The 18,066-nt window shown below is 50.8% G+C and overlaps 1 protein-coding gene across 1 annotated transcript in view; it reads left to right on the forward strand.

Annotated features, from left to right (window-relative positions):
- LOC121439103 (acetylcholine receptor subunit alpha-like) overlaps window positions 1-18,066 on the forward strand; it is a 38,366-nt gene continuing 20,300 nt past the window's right edge. Inside the window, exons 1-5 of the mRNA XM_041639606.1 lie at window positions 1-58; window positions 159-260; window positions 3,684-3,843; window positions 4,740-4,912; window positions 7,031-7,210. Of these exons, the coding sequence (XP_041495540.1) occupies window positions 1-58; window positions 159-260; window positions 3,684-3,843; window positions 4,740-4,912; window positions 7,031-7,210 (673 nt within the window). The remainder of the gene's footprint in view (window positions 59-158; window positions 261-3,683; window positions 3,844-4,739; window positions 4,913-7,030; window positions 7,211-18,066) is intronic.

Genomic DNA, 18,066 nt, shown 5'->3' on the forward strand with positions numbered 1-18,066 from the left:
ATGGATTTGTTTGTTCCTTCCACTGTTAGAAATAGCTGTAATCGAGAACTAGAGATACGTAACGACTGTTCCTGTGGTTTAGGAGGAGGTGGGTCAGCCACTGGAAGGTTCCCAGCTCCCCCAGGGCCTGCGAACCTGAACTCTGTTTCACCCTGCAGGTAAAACGGAGTTCAAAATGGCAGGACAGGTGCTTTGTGCCTGCTCCAGACGTGATCATTTAAGTAAGGTGCTCTATATTACGGTGGTTGCTGCGGCTTCAGGTATGGATGGGTCCCCTCAGGTCCTTGTAATTCATTGGGAATTTTCCAAATTGTCACATTTGCCAATTCCATCCATTTGGCACGGTCCTCTGGTCTTTGTTTTTCCTATAAACTGAAGGTTAGGTGAGGCTCTGGCCTACCTACCTCCCAACTTAGAGACTGGGACTCAGCTTGCGGCTTGAACAACCTTCCTGCCTCTGCCTTCTGAGTAGTGGGGACATGCAGCCTGTGGGCTACCATAAGAAACTTGTGAAACCACAGCTTTCTGAGGAGAGCCTTCACCCTAAAAACTTGCGTTGAACTGGTGTGGGTACTGGCGATCCCTGGGCTTTGTTGTTTATTTATGTACGTGGGTGTTCGGCCTGCGTGAATGTCTGTGTATGTATGTGCCTGGTGCCCATGGAGACCAGAAGATGGTATTGGCTCCCCTAGAACTGGAGTTATAGATGGTTGTGAGCTATCCTGTGGACGCTAAGAATCAAACCCAGGTCCTCTGCAAGAACAGCCAATGTTCTTAACCCCTGAGCCATCTCTCCAGCCCCCCAGATCTTTTGTCCTACAGAGCCTCAAATGTGCTCGTTTTGTTACGTTTCAGAATTGCTAACCTTATTCCTCGAGGAACCACAGATCTGTCCCTCTCAGTCACACCAGCTCTCAGAGAGGTACTGTGGGGTTAGTGGAGATTTTCACAGCTGCCTCATGGTCCAGGCCGCTGCTACAGGAGGGGCTGAAATGCAGGCTTACCTGTGGCGTTGCTACTGTGCTGACTCTGCTCACCCCCACTCCCCAGAACCACCAAGTGTCCCCTCTGCTGCTGCAGGAGACCCCTCTGGAAAACCAGCTCCTCACAGCATAGCTTGCCGCAGCCAAAACCTGTTAAATTCTTCCTGTAACTTCCTTCACACCTGAAACAAAGCCACGCTCCTTGTCATGGCTGACAGCCTGCTGTGGCTGGACCCATGCCTACTTCTCTAACCACGTCAGACTTGAGCATCCTCATCACCTGAACAACTTGGGTAGCAATTTTCCAGGCCCCACTCCGAATTCCTGAGGTAAAGCCTGGAGTGGGGCCCAAGGCTTCCATTTCTAAGCGCATGTAGTGATGCGACACCCACAAGGGTCCCACTCTGGGAGCCGCTGGCCTGGGATTTCTAGAACCTCACTGCCCACTAGATCACCGCAGGTCAACGAAACCCAAGGGTGTGTTGGCAAGGCTTGGGCAGACAGCATCCGGGGTCATTCTATAGTCCCCTTTTGCTAATTGTAGTGGCTTCATTTCCTCTGGGTGTGTTACAATGCACTAGGAATTTGCTTCAAGTAGAATCAAATAGCAGACGTGGGAGAAACGGTTGTCACGGCATTTCTGCACAAAGAAACAGGAGGCAGGGCACAGCCAGACACACAGGGCCTCACGGGGAAGAAGTCAGTGGCTAGAAAGCATACTGGCTGGGCCTGGGCCAGAGCCTTTGTCAGGTTCAAGTTAAGGACTCGCCAGTAGAATAGTGTCCTAGGCGGTGGCCCGTGGTGCTAATCCCTGTTCCCACCTGGCTCTGGTGATTTAGTGCAAGAACACTGACTTGATGGCAGGGGGTTGTTGGCTCTGGATTGCTTTGGCATCTCAAAGGGGAGTCCTTTGCGCTCTCTAGGAATTGGCTAGATATGGGAGGGCACTCTCCAAGATATGGAAAATACAGAAAAGAATGAAGTTAATTAGTCCGAAGTCCTTGCTTTTTTCCAGTGTCACCTCCCTGTTTCTGACCCACAGCTGACTCTGTCCTCAGTACAGTCTTCTCTTCTCTTCTTCCTCTTCCTCCTCCTCCTCCTCCTTTTCTTCTTCTTCTTCTTCTTCTTCTTCTTCTTCTTCTCCTCCTTCTCCTCCTCCTCCCTCTTCCTCTTCCTCTTCTTCTCCTCCTCCTCCTCTTCTTCTTCTTCTTCTTCTTCTTCTCCTTCTCCTTCTCCTTCTCCTCCCCCTCCCTCTTCCTCTTCCTCTTCTTCTCCTCCTCCTCCTTCTCCTTTTCTTCTTCTTCTCCTTCTTCTTTTCTCATTGAGGGGGAGAGGGAGGAAAATGTATAGCATATTCCTATCCAAACAATTAAAATGATTCTAAATTGCACAACTCACTAAATATAAAGTGGGTCTAAGTCAGAAAAAGGGAACGGGAGTTCATCAAACCTTATAGAAATCAGAATGAATCATATCAACACCTACTTGTTACTTAAAACCCTTTATTAGGAGACCAGGGAGGATCACTAGAAACCGCTGAAGGATGTTTTTATGTAACAGGAATTAAGCTCAAGGCTCTGATACCACAACAGTAGTTTGTGTTAGAGGTGATCAATAGCTTCAGAATTCTTCATTCCCTGGCTGAGACTAAAAGTCCATGGGAGTTGAAACTGGATTGTTCTGAGAGTTGTCCGGTGGGACTTGAAAGCTGGTACCCCAAACACTGCTGTTTCACAAGTGAGTCGGCAATCTTCTGCCCTTGGCACGGGGCTGTGTGCCAGTTAGGGTTAGCATATACTCAAAAGTTGCTTCAGATTAAGGTCCCCTGAAAATTGACTTTTTAAGTTACAAGGCAGGAAGGGAGGGAAGAAGGAAGGAAGAAGACAAAGACAGGCTGACCTGGGCTGTTGAAGACAGAGTTCTTCTCTCTTCTGTCTGGTTTGCCCCAGCTTCCCAGGTTTCATAGTTAGCCGTCTGCAGAGGAAGCTAGCCTCTTCCACATTGCAAACTCATACTGTTTCAGCTCTGAATATAGGTTATATTTTTTATTTTTATTTTTTTTAAAGATTTTATTTATTTATTATGTATGGAAAGTCTGCCTCCATGTATGCCTGCAGGCCAGAGGGCGCCAGATCTCATTACAGATGGTTGTGAGCCACCATGTGGTTGCTGGAAATTGAACTCGGGTCCTCTGGAAGAACAGTCAGTGCTCTTAACCACTGAGCCATCTCTCCAGCCCCCTGAATATGGGTTATAGAAAGGAAAAAAATCCCTGCCTGTGCCCCATGAACTGCCATGTTGTTCTTGTTCTAACTTTAGGACCAAGAGAAGCAAAGGGCTGGTGGGAGGTTGTTCTGGAGAGTTTTCACAAGCAAGAAAGTCCCTGTGCCTAGTACATACACATCATCCACTCCATAACTGGATGGTCAGGAGCCTACCAATGACCAGAAAGGGACAGACCCCTTTGACTTTTGCCTGAGGTAGAGATGTGCCCACCACCAAGCACTTCCCGTCCCCTCCAAAACCCGATCAAATACAAGGTAATATAGGTGGTAGAGAAATCCCAAGGGATCTACCAGCAACACCACAGTCTCTCACCAGTCTGTTTTTCCTACCCTGAAATCTGGGCCCTATGAAAGACAACCCCCAAACGCAAATGCTCAGCTCAGAGCACAGGCAATGATTTCTGTGGTGTTACAGGAAGAGGGTACAGTTTGGGACTGGAGACACAGCTCACTGATTGTAATCACTGCACTGTGGGCGAAGGGAGGAGAGCCCTGCTGACCAGCAGAGCCGAACCCCGAATTACCCAAATTGAGGGCCTGCTTCTTATACCCACAACCAGCAGAGCTTTTCCTTGGTGAGTAGGGGAGGGTGACTGCAGAGATGATGACTAGGTCTCGAGCCACTCCCACGGGAAAGGGAAACCTCAAAGAGCGTGAGCGGCCTGCTTCTGGCTGATCCTGGTGTTGACAGTGTACTTTGCAAGGAAGAGCTTGTTCCGGAAAGATCGATGGGGGAAACAGTGCGAACTCAAGGGGTCAGAAGATCTGTCCAGGGGAGCGAGGCATTAGGATGGAATTAGTGTCCTTGGAGTTACTGAGTCTGAGCCCGAGCCCTGGCAGCCCTAACAAGCTAGTTCAGCCACCCACCTCAATAGGCCAATTAAAGAGACAATCGAATAGTGAAAAGCAGAAAAAGGAGATTAAGTCTGTTGGGAAGAAGTAAAAAGAGGTACAGTCATTCTCCAAAGTTCATCTTCAGCGCCCTGACAAAGAGGAGGAATCAGCCAGCATCTCTGAGCAGTTCCGGTGGAGGTGTGGTGCCGCCCGTCATCTGGACTTAAGTCTCTCCTGCTAGGTGGCCAGCCAGTTGTGAGAATTGTATGACATCTCCCAGGAGACAAGCCAGGGTTTCAGCCTTGCCTTCTCCCAGCAAGAGGTTACTGGGGAAGTTCCAGTTCTTTAGGATGTCTGTCTGATGGCCAGAGAGAAAGCCGGAAGTGTCTCTAGGATTTCTTCGTTCCTAACAGGCAGTTACAGCAGCTTTGGCTTTGTTTTGCTTTATCAAGGACTGAACCTAGGCTGCCAGCAGCTGCACAAGCTCTACCACTAAGCAACAACCACACCCTCCTCCTGCTACTCCTCCTCCTCTTCCTCCACCACCTCCTCCTCTTCTTCCTCACTTTTTGAGGCAAGGACTCACTAAGTTTCTCCAGGTGGCACTGAGCTTCTCCAGGTCTTGAATGTCCTTCAGGCTTCGTCCTCCCTGGGGCACCGTAATCACGTATCCGCACCACCAAGTCTGGCTAGCGCTGGGCTCCACCAAACGGAGGACTCCAGGCTCGTGTGATTCTCTTGGGAACCTGGGGTTCCAGGGAGCAGCACACTGCAGCTCTAACCCCGTCCCACATGTAACCCCACACTCAGGTGCGTGAGCCCGCCACCTGGCTTCCCTCTCTAAATGAAATTAGGAGACAAAGCGGTAAAGGAAAATGGATTTAATTATAGTTTGTTCGAAGTGGGAAGAGGTAAGCCTGTGGCCATCATGTAATTGAAGGGTAACTTTGTAACAAAGACTAGAACAAATGTAAATTTTGGGGCAGGCTTAATGGGTCCCTTTGTTGGAGGGGAGAAGACCTAGGCCCCAGTTGTCTCCCCTCTGTGTTAGGAAGACTTTTTTTTTTTTTTTAAATCCAAGTCCAGCTGAGGAAATGAGGTCTTCAATATCCCCAAGTTTTGAAAGAGAAAAGCATTTCTGCTTCTTTCGTTATATTGATCGCACCCATTCAGGGTCTGGAAGAATTCCTTTTCTTTTTCCTTTGACATGAATTCATTCTTCTTAAACATGCTCCTTTTCAAAGGGGAAAGATGATCCTCTGGCTGGGAGGTGGCGGCGCACACCTTTAATCCCAGCACTGGGAGGCAGAGGCAGTGAATCTTTGTGAGTTCGAGGCTAGCCTGGTCTACCGAGTGAGTTCCAGGACAGCCAAGAAAAAAAAGATAATCTGATCAAAGGGAGGGGCACAAGTGTCTCCCTGTGAGCATCCTCATCTTGTCAGGGCTCTGGCGTAGAGTTGAAACACATACTTAAGACAGAATCATGAGCCCCAAGGGACTGCAAGAAGGGCAGTAGCTTGCCTAAGCCTCCCAGACTTCCAGGAGAGGCTCTGCCTGCCCTGTTAGGTGCCCCTCCCCACACAACTCTCAGAGACGAGAGAGAGCCCCAGAGGCAGCCCACGGTGTGGGTGCTGTCATCCGTGGGCCGCTAGGAAGAGCTGATGTACAAGCCTTGCCAACGGGTGGGTGACCTGGCAGAGATGTATGGTTGGTTGCAGTGGAATCTGGTTGCCATGGGGATGAGAGGTTTTCTGCTCAAGCTGTTTGAGGAGCAAATTTTCCATTGAGTATGTGTCTCACACGCTTGTCTTTCATTTTTATATTTTGTTTTCAAGAAGCATCAAGGGTGGGTTTAACATTAAAAGATGGATTATGCAAGCCTGGAGGCTTTGGCCAGAATCCCAGCTACTCAGTAAACTGAGGCATAAGGATCAAAAAAAGTCAAGGCCCCCATTACCCATCAGCCCATGCCCACCCCACTGCTACCCTCAACTGTGGCTGATGGCTATATCTCCCCCCCCCACCCCACCCCCGTGCTGGTCGGCTTCCCAGAGGCAGCCTGATGTGCTGTCTGCCGCCCTCCAGGTGAGCTTGCCCTCCCTGACCTCTCTGCAACCCCTCCTACTTGAGGGACTAAGAGGCTTTGGGTGCACTGAACTGCCTCTGTCTCTTCAGTTTAGGTTTTTGTGTTCATTTTGTTTATCTTGTTTCTGTTTCTTGGAGGGGGAGTGGGTGGTTGAGGCCTTGCTGGACTATGGAGTAAATTCAAGGCCAATCAAGGCAGTTTAACTGACCCTGTCTCAAAATAAAGGCTAAAAGGGGGCCATTTCTGAGGCTCACTCGGGGAGATCCTGTTGTTGCCAGCGTCAGGACGATGCTGTGACTAGGCAGGGCATGGGGGGGTAGGCTCTGTGCCAGCTGTTGGCTGCTGCACACCCCCTGCCCTTGGTGACTGCCACCATGCTGTGGCCTCTGGGATCAGCTTTTGTGCTCATCGCCTGCAGACAGCGAAGCCGCCCCATACTCTCCATTTCCCAGCAGGGCAAGCAGCACCGGGCTGCAACCTTGGCAGCTTCATGGTGCGGGCAGCCGGTGGGTGGGCCTAGGACCGGCCCTGTTCAGTAATGACATGTTCCCAAGGGAGCTCCAGACCGCAACACTTACACATGTCCCTGTCATCAGTGCTGGGAGCACCGTAGCTTACTGGGCACGACCTTTGCAGCCTGCTGGCTAAGATGCGTACTCCACCATCTTTCTTTCCAAATTCGCGAGTCCACTTTTTAAAAATGTCTTCCCATAAGACCTGCCTTTTCTTTTTTTTCCTTTCCTTTCTTTCTTTTTAGTTCTGAAGCTACTGCATTCCCTGTGGATTCCTTTTCCGCCACCGTGACACCCCTCAGAGCCCCCCATGGGTCTCTGCCTCCTCAGAGCTCTTAGGTGGTGGCAACGGCCACCGCCTTCGTTTTCCTCCGGGTCCTTATGTTCTAATCTTAATTGCTGATACTAACGCTCGGATCATGCATTACACTCTGCAGAATGGCCCCAGAAGCAAGCGTTACCGAGACTACAGAGTTCAAAGAGGCTTTAGTGGAGCCGGGGCCAAGGCTGGTACCCAGAGCACACAAGGGTCACTGCAGGGGTGCAGACCAGGTGTTAAAGAGCCGCTGGAGAGCAGCTGGAGGTGTGCAGGCCAGCCACAGGATGGAGCTGACAGGAGGCGTGGCACCAGGTCTGGTGTACGCAGAGGGATGCGGCCACTTAGCGGGTGTCAGGCAGCCAGGCCCATGAGGAGCTGAAGCTCTGAGGACAGTTTGGAGTCCTCTGTCTATTGGTTCTTTCTGCACTGGGTGGTTGGATGACTGGTCAGGGAGGTCATCACAGACCACAGTGCAAAGTGTTGTCTGTCTGTCTCCCGCTATTTTTTCATATAATAGACGAATATAATATAGAGATCTCTATATTTGTATATATACATATAAATGTATATATGTATGTGTATGTGTGTATGTGTGTGTATGTGTGTTCAGGCCAGCCTTTAACTCCAGATTCTCCTACATCCATCTCCCAAGTGCTAGGGTTACAGAACTGTGCCCCTGCGCTCAGATTAAGAGGGTACTGCCCCTCCACATTGGCCTGGTATGTCCAGCAAGCCTAGGGACCTGGTTTGTACAACATGATTTTAAATATGCTCATATGTGCATATATTTCCGACCTAATTGAATATATCTACTTATAGCAAACATATTTATCAAGCTTTGTGGGCAGCAAGCCCCAATGATGCTCGTGTCTCTTCCTCCTTCCAGCCCCCCACAGCACTGGGGTTGTAAGCACATGAACAATTGTGACCTGGATTTTTACATGGGTTCTGGAGATTTGAACGCAGGTCCTCACGCTTGCACACCGAGCACTCTTACGCACTGAGCCGCCTCTCCAGCCCATCTCTTGATTGATCCTGCAATGTTTTTACCTCTGTGGGATTATGAATGGTGCTACCACTGTGAACACCACTGTGCAAGAATCTGTCTGAGACCGCTCTCTGCTTCTTAGACATGCCCCCAGAAGTAGAATCGCTGGATCGTGTGCTAGTTCTATGTTTAACTTTTTGAGGAGCTGCCAAACTCTTCCCCAAGCAAGCCCCTGTGGAGCCTTGACGGAGATGGTTTTATAATGGAATTTGGCAGTAAGCATAATTGTTGTATCTATTTTTTCATTCTCTCAGATTTACCTATTTTTCTCGGAGGGTTTCTACAAGCCCTTTTAGTTCGTTTTTCTATTATCTGTCTAATTGTAGTATGCCTGAGGGCAGTTCTGAGTTGAGAATCTATTAATTGATTAACCTGTACTAGCAGCAGGGTTGGGGAGTACCGGTTCGTTCTCTAAATCCTCTTGAGCCGTACCATGGGGCTGACGAAAATTGCTCTCAGCTACACATTTGTGGAGCCTTCATCACCCACTTCACCTTCAACCCAGCTCCACCCAGTATGCTCCCCTCCCCCGGCAGGAGCTTCTCCAGACCCTGCCTCCTGGATGCCACGGAGCTGGGATTGTGGTGGTGCTGGAAGCCATCACAGGGTCTGGAACAAGACTAACATGGAGCCTTCAGGGCCCTCCCTGATATTTTCCTTATGAATATAGAATATATTCAGAGAAACACACAGAGGCTAGAAATGTGGCCTTCACGGGGCTCCAGGCGAGAGTACTTGCCTAGCATGGGCAAGATCCTAGGTTCAGTCTCTAACACCACAAATAAACAGGTAGTCCATGTAAAGTGAGCAGTTCAGTGAGTACTTGTAGAGCAAACACCCTTGTTACCCCCACCAGGTTAAGGAGAACACTGTCCGGACTCTTCCTCCACCCTGGGGAACCGTGACCAATGCTGACCCCTCCTCCCCTCCCCTCTGGTGCAGGAGGATGGAGCGCCACAGAAACTACCCTGCAGCTACTCTGACTGCGGACCTGGGCTGTTTTAGTTACCCGTCTGGATGATCTGGTTATGGTAGCTTACGCATACCAATCCTGCATCACAGTGGCTTCAAATACCTTTCCCATAGCAACAGAAATGGACCGCTTTACCCACAGGCGATGCTGTGTCCAGATCCTTAACTGGCCACTGAAAACCACACGGCAGTTCCACAGGCCTCCTGTCTCCACCCACTCAGGCCCTGGTTATAATTTCATCTCAAGCTACTCCACAGGAGCCCAAAGGAAACAGCCGATAGTGCCTCGCTTGCCACGCAGCCAAGTTTAGCTTCTCAGCTTGCTGGTAAGCGGAGGTGTGCACCTGCGGTCAAAGGTGGTCAAACTGGTGGAAATTGTCATGGATAAGAGCAATCTGAATGGTTCAGCCTACAGAAAAGGCCCAGAGGAACAGTTTTTAATAGTAATAACACTATAGCCAGAATTGTAGCATCAGGACAATAGAGTACATTGGTCCTCAGCTGAGCCGGATCTCTCTGATGGCCTCAGCCTCTGACACATACAGAGTTTTGTCATAACTGGTGGCAGCACACTCCAGATAAGGAGTTCCGCTCCCCTGAGCATCCCTTAGGCTTCCAGAAACAACCCAGGAACCAGGAGTGCAAGAGGCACTTGGTTTACATGCAGAGGCTCCTAAAGCCTTTCACAAGGCTGCTCAAAGCTGGGGCCAAACTTCCTATCTTCTCCTGATGCTCCAGAGAGGCGAGGCTGCGTCTGACTGATGCTGAGAGCTCGCATGTATCCTCCCTAGGCCCTAAGCTCCCAGTGACCCCAGTTTTCCTGGATTCCCCTCCTTAACTAAGACCCTGATGTGATTCCCCCCATCCCTGCTTACTTACATCCCCTATCTCCAGCTCCCATCCCTAGAACTGGCCCACAGCAATCCCTCCATCATCTACCCGCTGAACTCTGCTGGGAGGAGAAAGCTGTTCTTATATCGCCTTCCTAAGCAGGACTGTATTGCAAACTGCATCCTTCTAAAGCATGACTGAACTCCAAAGCCGGAAGCTGCCTGCTCCAGCTTGATTGCAGGACTGTGCTTGGGGCATGCATGCTGGTTCAAATAAATGTGGCTCAGCTACCTGCTCTCTCTCTCCCTCTACCCAGGTGCTGGGCGGTGGGAGGAAAGGAAGGGGTGCCTCTGTGTTCCTGTTCTGGCCCTGCTCTGTGGGGGCGGAGCAAGCTGGTTCAGGCTCAGCTCTGCAGCAGCACCAGCTGGTGAGATCTTTCTCTACCCCCACGGCACCTCCTCCTCTCACCTAAAATGGGAGGAGAGGGGGAGGAAGGGCTGATTTTCCTCCTGGGTTGAATTTATCCCAACTACTTGCAGACCGGCTTGCGGAAGCTGGGAGAAGATAAACAAAGAAGGCTTGTTGGAATCTTTCAGAGCTCTCTGGGTGCTTCTCAGCCCCCTCGGTTTTTCTTCCTACCTTCCTGGGGGAAGAGCTGTGCCTGACCCCTGCCGCTCAGAGTGCAGCCTGCCTTTTTTCGAGCTGCCTGAGACCTCGCTAAGATGAGGTTCAGTTTGATAGGTGCCTGTCATTCTAAGGTTCTCAAGCAGGCCTTCGCTGAAGAGGTGCTAGCTCTCTGTTAGGTTTTAGACATGCTGGTTCAGGAAGACACCAGGACAGATTATTGGTGACAAGGACTTTGTTTGTTAATACCATGGACAGAGAGGTGGAGGTGGGGTATCACATGGCAGAACCTCAGAGGGAGAGTTGAGTACCAGAGAGGTGCAGCGTGATTTAGTCTCTGAAGAGAATCAGAGCCATGATAAAAGAAGAGGGAGCTTTTGAGGATGGAGGAGGTTCGCAACATGAGCCCGCAGCCAGATTTCCTGAATCCAAGGCAGGAGGCAGGAAAAAGGATGGAGAACAGGATGCAGCACCATTTGATGCATGCCCACTTCCTAGGTGAGATGTCAGGACTCCCTAGTCTCGGGACTCACAGTGTTCCAGTAGGGTACCTGCCAAAGCAAGGTGGAAAAGGCCCTGGCTAACATACAGCAAACATACATTCTTAGACCCGCAGCCTGCTCCTAAGCTTTCTTTAGAGCAACGGCATGTCTGCTTGCATCTTGCATCTTCTGTTTCCCTTTCCCCGTGGAGGTTTGCAGGAGAGAAACACAGATGGCAACAGCCTGGAGGGAGTAAGGGGAGTGGAGAGCTCAGACGTTCACCATGTAGCACACTAGGCTTGGACCAAGAAACAGGGTACAGTCCAGAAAGGGAAATCTTGGGAGGTGGAGACCTTGTCCAACCTTCACTGTAGCCTCCTCGACAATAAACCGTTGGATATTTTCCAATGGAAGGCGGTAGAAGCTGTTGGGGAGCAGACTCAGATCATGAGGACTTGCAGCAAGGTGTCCTGGGTAAATAGCCCCTAACCATAAAGAACGGGTTAGCCCCAGCCTAACCATTCTGCTCCAGTTACAGAAACAGTATTCCCAAGTATCTAAAACAACCTACCTTGCTCCCAGTTGAACAACACACACACACACGCATTCACATACATGTGCACGCATGCACACAAAGCTGCAACTTCCTGGTAGCTACCTATACATACATACATGTCCCCACGTTTCTCCAAATGCACTTGGCTTTTGGCTTGGAGCGTGTTTATTGCCTTGCTGTGCGGCACAGGGCACTGAGGGTCCCCTGGTTTTGAATGAAGAGACATAGGTGTGGCATGGCAGGACCAGGAGGGCCCCACAAAGAGCAGTCAACAGTGATGTGTTCACACTGGCCTGGGATTCTGAAGTGACTGTGCCTCCCAGAGGCCGAGGCCTGAGGCTCACGCTCCAGGCTTCCCTGTGACTCCCCACAGGCCTCACCTTACATCCACCTCATCCACCTCACAGAGCTCTTTCCTGCTGACACCGGTGGGTCCTGCTGCTTACCGCTCACTTCCAAAGACGCTGTGCTCTGGTGACCCTACCCACTGCTGCCCTGCTCTTCTTTTTCTTCTTTTTCTGAGAAAGGGCGTCGCTGTGCAGTCTGGTCTGGCCTCAGCCTCCCGGGTGCTGTGATGACAGCCTGAATTCATCACACAAGTCCACCACACTTCTTTCCAAATGCTCTATGCCTGTCCAAAGCCAGAGGCACCAACCACACTTAGACCATCTGAAGCATCAGCTGTTAAGCTAAAAGGGTCTGAGGCCCGGGTTTGATGGGGAGGGAGAGGGTGTAAAACACCAGGTCTCTCACAGGCCCCTGCCACCCACTACCCCACCAGAGCAGCAGCAAGGGTTAGCATGCTACGTGGGTAGCTGAAGACACTGAAGACAGGGCCACCAATCAGAGTAAAGCTCTGGGTCAAGAGAAGGTCCTGTACCCACAAGCCCTCTGAATGGCTCTGGGCATTGTGATTCAAGCCTAAGTGTTCTACTTTGACAGTTGCTTCTGAATGGGGCTTTTGTTACCATAAGCCAGGTCCCAGTGAGCACTGCAGTTCCCTCAGCATTGTGCTCCATGTCACTGTGACTGATGGTCACCACTGCCCCTTGATATTGGCCAGTCAAAACCCGGTGCTGTTTCCTTCCGCCTTTGCCCTTTTCAGTGACATTTATCCCTGTGCCCAGCCTGTTAGGGTCTTCTGTCAGTGTTAATAGTTCAAACCAAGGCAGGGTGGACCAGAACATCCTTTTAAGCCTCAGGAGAGTCACCAAGAAGGATTCCTTGGTCTTTGAGAGGACAGTCATATAAGATGTCAGATCAGTCATAACTCATGGAGCCCTGTGGGAGACACTGAGCAACTCTGCTGGAATTAAGGCCTGAGCAAGTTATTTTATTTTATTTTATTTATTTATTTAATGGTCTTGAATAAAACAGAGATACTCATAGGCCTTGAGTACACAGGAGCTGGTCTCTGATCATTGATGCTCGGAACCTTGTAATTGACCCTAAGAGCACACAGCCCCTGGTGTCCCCAGAAGCCCCTTCCTGATGCCATCCACATGTGCCACCCTTCCATGGGTCTGATCAGCTGTAGAACGTGGTATTCCCATGTTCCCAGAATGCATCTGAGTTAGCTCTGTGGCTAATTGGGTTTGTATCAGTGACATCAGAAAAGGGTTGTGTAGCCAACTATGTTCTTCTGGAACACACAGGAAGAGGTTGTCCTGTCAAAGCCCAGGCTGGTCTCTACCGTAATGAGGTGCCCCAGACAAAGGCACGAAGGGACATTATTGTCCTGGAGTTCCTGTCTTTAGTGGCTTCTGTTCAACGAGAAGCTGAGCTCGGTCTGGGTGCAGGAGCTGGCTCTCCACTGCACCCTTTGACGTTCAGGGTGATCAGGTGCGTTAGAGCCAATTTCCAAGGAGATGAAATATGGAGGCTCTCTTCCCGCCGTCTCGTGACCAGGGGCTCCCTTTAGCTGCACCAAAGCCAGGAAACGGCCCCTTACAGAGCCAGTGCCAGCCCCCACGGCTTCCATAACCCTAGCCACACGGAATACACCTGGAGGGAGAAAACCAGAACCCTTCCACATGGGTGTTCCCCACCCCACTCTGGTCCAGAACAAATCGTTCCTCAAATGTTTCAACATCCTGAGTGTGGGTGGGAGTGACACTTACTTCTGTCTTCCGGAAGCCGCGGTCTGTTTATAGAAAAATCAGCAAGTTAAATGGCTGACTTGGGGAAAGGCTCTCGGCCACTCAGAACACACAAGAGTCCTTGGATTTTCTCTCCCCCAGTCCCTGACCCCTGATCCCTGGCCCTGCCTTGGGTCCTGGTGGGTCAACTGTCACTTTTTCAGTATGCTAGAATTTTTCCAAACCTCTGACCAAAGCCCTGGAGTAATTTCCTTTATCCAGTTTCACATTCTTTGCTCAGCTGTGGCCAGACTGGGAGGAAGTGCGCTCCCTCTGGTGGGTAGCTGTCATGGGGGTGACCATCTGAAGGAACAAGCAGCAGTGGACTTGAACTGGCCTGTGGTCAGTCTGTGGTGAGAAAGGAGGCTCTCCCAAGCCAGGCAGTGCTCAGCATGAGCTGTGCCAGCCCAGTTGCCAGCCTGAGGGTGCCCTACCCTACCCTACCCTGCCCTGTCCTGCCCTGCCCTACCCCACCCTACTTTACCCCACCCTACCTTACCCTACCCTACCCCACCCTTCCCTACGCCACCCCACCCTACCCTACCCTACCCTTCCCTCCGTTTGCCTCAGGATCCCAAGGACTCCCTGTTAAAGCGAAGTGGTCCAGCCACTCCCAACATGGGAACAGGAACTGAACATTTCCTGCCTTTTATCTTCTGGGTGTTGGGGACAAATATGTCTAAATGACCAAACCAGAGCCCTACCACGGGGCAAGGGCCAGAGCTGTGGCTTTGGTGTACTGAGAGGTCTCCAGAAAAGCGGTGCAGGCAGCCTTTGCAGATGGGAGGGGGTGCGGGGGACCAGGCACCACTTGCTCACCCCAGGTCAGTTCTCCTACACAGGCAGAGCACACAGCCTGTATGGGGACACCCACTGCAGTTGTCACCAGATTCCTCCCTGGGGATTCTGGGAAAACTTCACTGTGGAATTTTATCGGTAGCTGGTGAGCATCAGGCCCACCCTAGGCTGTTGCACGAACGGAGCTGCGGAAAGGAGCCCAGCCTTGAAAAGGCAGCTGGGGAACACAGTCGCAGACCATGAACGCACCGGCAACTTTAAGACGACGGAAATGATTTTGTCACAAATCAAACACGTCAGAACTGAGGTCCCCAAACAGGTGTCCCAGGGGTCCCCCCCCCCCCCCCTGGGAGTGGCAAAGACACAGGTCTGTTTGCATTTATTCTGGTCTAATCCAGAGGAAAGAATTGCGTTGATAAACAATTGCCAAGCTCTGATTGCCTGGCCGAATTTTCTCCTTAATCATGCTTGTCTCTTTCCTCTCTGCTGCCCCGCCGTACCCAGCTGGTACCCACCCTCCAGTCCTTTTCTGCCTCTCATCTCAAGGATCTGGGTAGTGATGACACCAGGGGACACCCTTGCATTCTTGCAGCAATCTCTCAATCTCCCAGCCTGCTTCCTAGGTCTCCATTTGACTGCTTCCATCCACAGACTTCCTTCTGACTTCCTTGGCTTAGCTCTTAGGCAGCGTGATTGCCCTTCCCAAACCCTAGGGCGGGAGGCAGGTGGCCTGCTTCCTCAGTTTCCATGTCTGTGGGCCAAGTGCCCTCTACACATGGATGTGTGCCACTGAGGATGTTGGCCACAGTCACCTCTGAGAATACATCCTCATGCGGCTGTTCTAAGAAACAACAAGATCTTAAGTAACATGCTAATAGCCTTCGGAGGGTCAGTGACCCCTCAGAGGCTACCCTTCTAACCTGCCACATGCTGCCCCTGGAAGCAAACAGTCTCCAGACAATTGCATTTTAAGAAGCAGGGCTTGAAGCACTCTGAGCAGGACAGGCGCATCATCCTTCTTACAGAATTAATGCCTGTTAGTTAGGTCTGGAAGCAGTCTGGCTGGAAGCAAAGACTATCACAGCCAAATCTCCCATTTGTGACTTCTCTGGCACTTTATTGCCCACCCAAAAGCCTCCTAAAATGTCCCTTGTGTCTATCTGGGCTCCCAATATTCTGAGGAAGAAGCTGAGGCAGGGGCCCTGTAGGCTGGTTTTTCTCTTTCTTTGTTGTCTTTTGTTCTAATCTTCTTATTGCATTTATCTGTGTGTGCATGCACAGGGTGTGTGTGTGTGTGTGTGTGTGTGTGTGTGTGTGTGTGTGTGTGAGTGAGTGTGTGCATATGCCACGGTGTGTAGCAGTCAGAGGACAGCTTGGGAAAGCTCTTTCTCCTTCCACCATGTGGGTCCTGGGGATGGAACTCATGTAGATCAGCTTGGCAGCAGGTATCTTTGTCAGCCGATCCATCATCCTGGTCCACTGTGTGCTGTTTTAAGAGCCATTGCAATGCAGCTTGGAAGTCAATCCCCAGAAGTTGGAAGATAAAGGCAGGAGGATCCATAGTTCAAGGACATCCTCAGCTGCACAGCAAGGTAGAAACCAGCCTAAGCTACAAGAGACCCTGTCACCAGCTAAAAGGGTCCGTGGAAGCTGCCCACTGCTCTCGAACAGGGCCCCAGCTCTAGCCAACGCTGCCTTTATTTTTCTCGAAGTGCAAAGCAGGCAACATGGAGCTGAATGTAATCAAAACAACATGAACTACTTCTGAAAGCAATTTGAGAGAAAAGCAGAGAGAAGGGCCAGTCTGTACAAAATAGCTCAACCATTATTGTTTCTGTTTCGAGAATCTGAGGTCTGCACTGTTTGCTGTTCTGTTACCGACCTGGTGGAGGGGCAGGGGAGACCCCCATCTCAAGTCTCTCTTTCAGGAGGCAGGGGAGACCCCCATCTCAAGTCTCTCTTTCAGGAGGCAGGGGACACCCCCATCTCAAGTCTCTCTCTCAGGAGGCAGGGGACACCCCCATCTCAAGTCTCTCTCTCAGGAGGCAGGGGACACCCCCATCTCAAGTCTCTCAGGGGCCAGAGGAACCCCCCATCTCAAATCTCTCAGGAGGCAGAGGAGACCCCTCCATCTCAAGTCTGTCTCTCAGGAGGCTGGGGCGATCCCCCCATCTCAAGTCTCTCTCTCAGGAGGCAGGGGACACCCCCATCTCAAGTCTCTCTCTCAGGAGGCAGGGGACACCCCCATCTCAAGTCTCTCAGGAGGCTTGGGAGATCCCCCCATCTCAAGTCTCTCAGGGACCAGAGGAACCCCCATCTCAAATCTCTCAGGAGGCAGAGGAGACCCCCCCATCTCAAGTCTCTATCCAGGGGGTTTGGGCGCAGACAGCGTTTATAGGTGGACTGAAGAAAAGTCCAGGCAGACAGTGGGCAGGAAGTCCACATGCTGGAGGTGGGTCCTCTTTCCTCAGCACTTGAAGGGAACCTTACAGTGGAGTTGCTCTACAGTGGCTGCTCACCCTAGTGTTGGTTAATACTTAGAGTGATAGAATAGCAATGTGCGAACCAAAAGCTCCTTCCAGCCAGGGAACAATGGGTGACGCAGAGAAACCATATGCTCGTGAGAAAGCCTGTGCACACACTCTCTCTCTCTCTCTTCCCCCAATTTCCTCTCACCCCACCCCTTCTTTTCCCACTAAGGGGTGAATTTAGGGCCTTGCACAAAAGTACTCTACCACTGAGCTGTTAATACATCCACAGACCTTAAAAATTTGGGGAGGGAGCAGGTGAAGGCAAGAGGATCAGGAGTTCAAGGACATCCTTAAGATACAGAGCAAGCTGGAGCCTAGGCTACAGGAGACCCTGTCCTGAAGCTAAAAGGGTCCCTGGACCCTGAAATCTGTCCACTGCTCTCTGAGAGCAAGGGCTTCTTTTGGATAAAGGATGGGGGAAAAGGACACTTTCAAATGAACCCCTGTTTTACGCTGACATTCTGTAGATGGAGCGGAGGAGATGAGACATGATAGAGTTTGGCCAGGAAACTGACTATTGGGAAAAACGTGACATCCCCAAGTCTAGCAGGTCGCTAGCCTTCTGAGAGGTCCTGTCCCTGTTCATCCTATGGGATACCTCATTTACTTCCTTCGTCGTCTCCTCCTCCTCCTCCTCCTCTTCCTCCTCCACCTCCTCCTCCTCCTCCTCCTCCTCCTTCTCTTTTAAGGGATTGAGCGCAGGCTACCTCACCTGGAGGGGAGGTAGGGCTGTGTCCCTTCTCCGTACAGGGAAAAAGAAGCCACTTCGGGTGGTTTTCTCCTTGTCACCAGTTGTTCTGGGGCTGGAAGTCTGAGAGCCAAGCAGACATATTTCTTGGTTTACACATGGTTATTCTATCACTGTAAGTATTAATCAACATTTGGGTTTTAGTCATAACATAGCTAATGCATAATTTTGTTTGCTTCGTGGAAAATTAAATAAAGAATTGGCAGCACATTAAACAAATGGTTAAATTAATTTTTTTCTCCAAGTCTTCAGCAATAATCTTCAACGCTCCCAGCAGACTACTGTGTTTATCCAGAGGCTCCAGACGTCTCACCCCCTA

The sequence above is a fragment of the Microtus oregoni genome, unplaced genomic scaffold (genome assembly GCF_018167655.1).
Source record: "Microtus oregoni isolate MIOR12 unplaced genomic scaffold, Mior012 000060F_002, whole genome shotgun sequence".
Classification (NCBI taxonomy): domain Eukaryota; kingdom Metazoa; phylum Chordata; class Mammalia; order Rodentia; family Cricetidae; genus Microtus; species Microtus oregoni.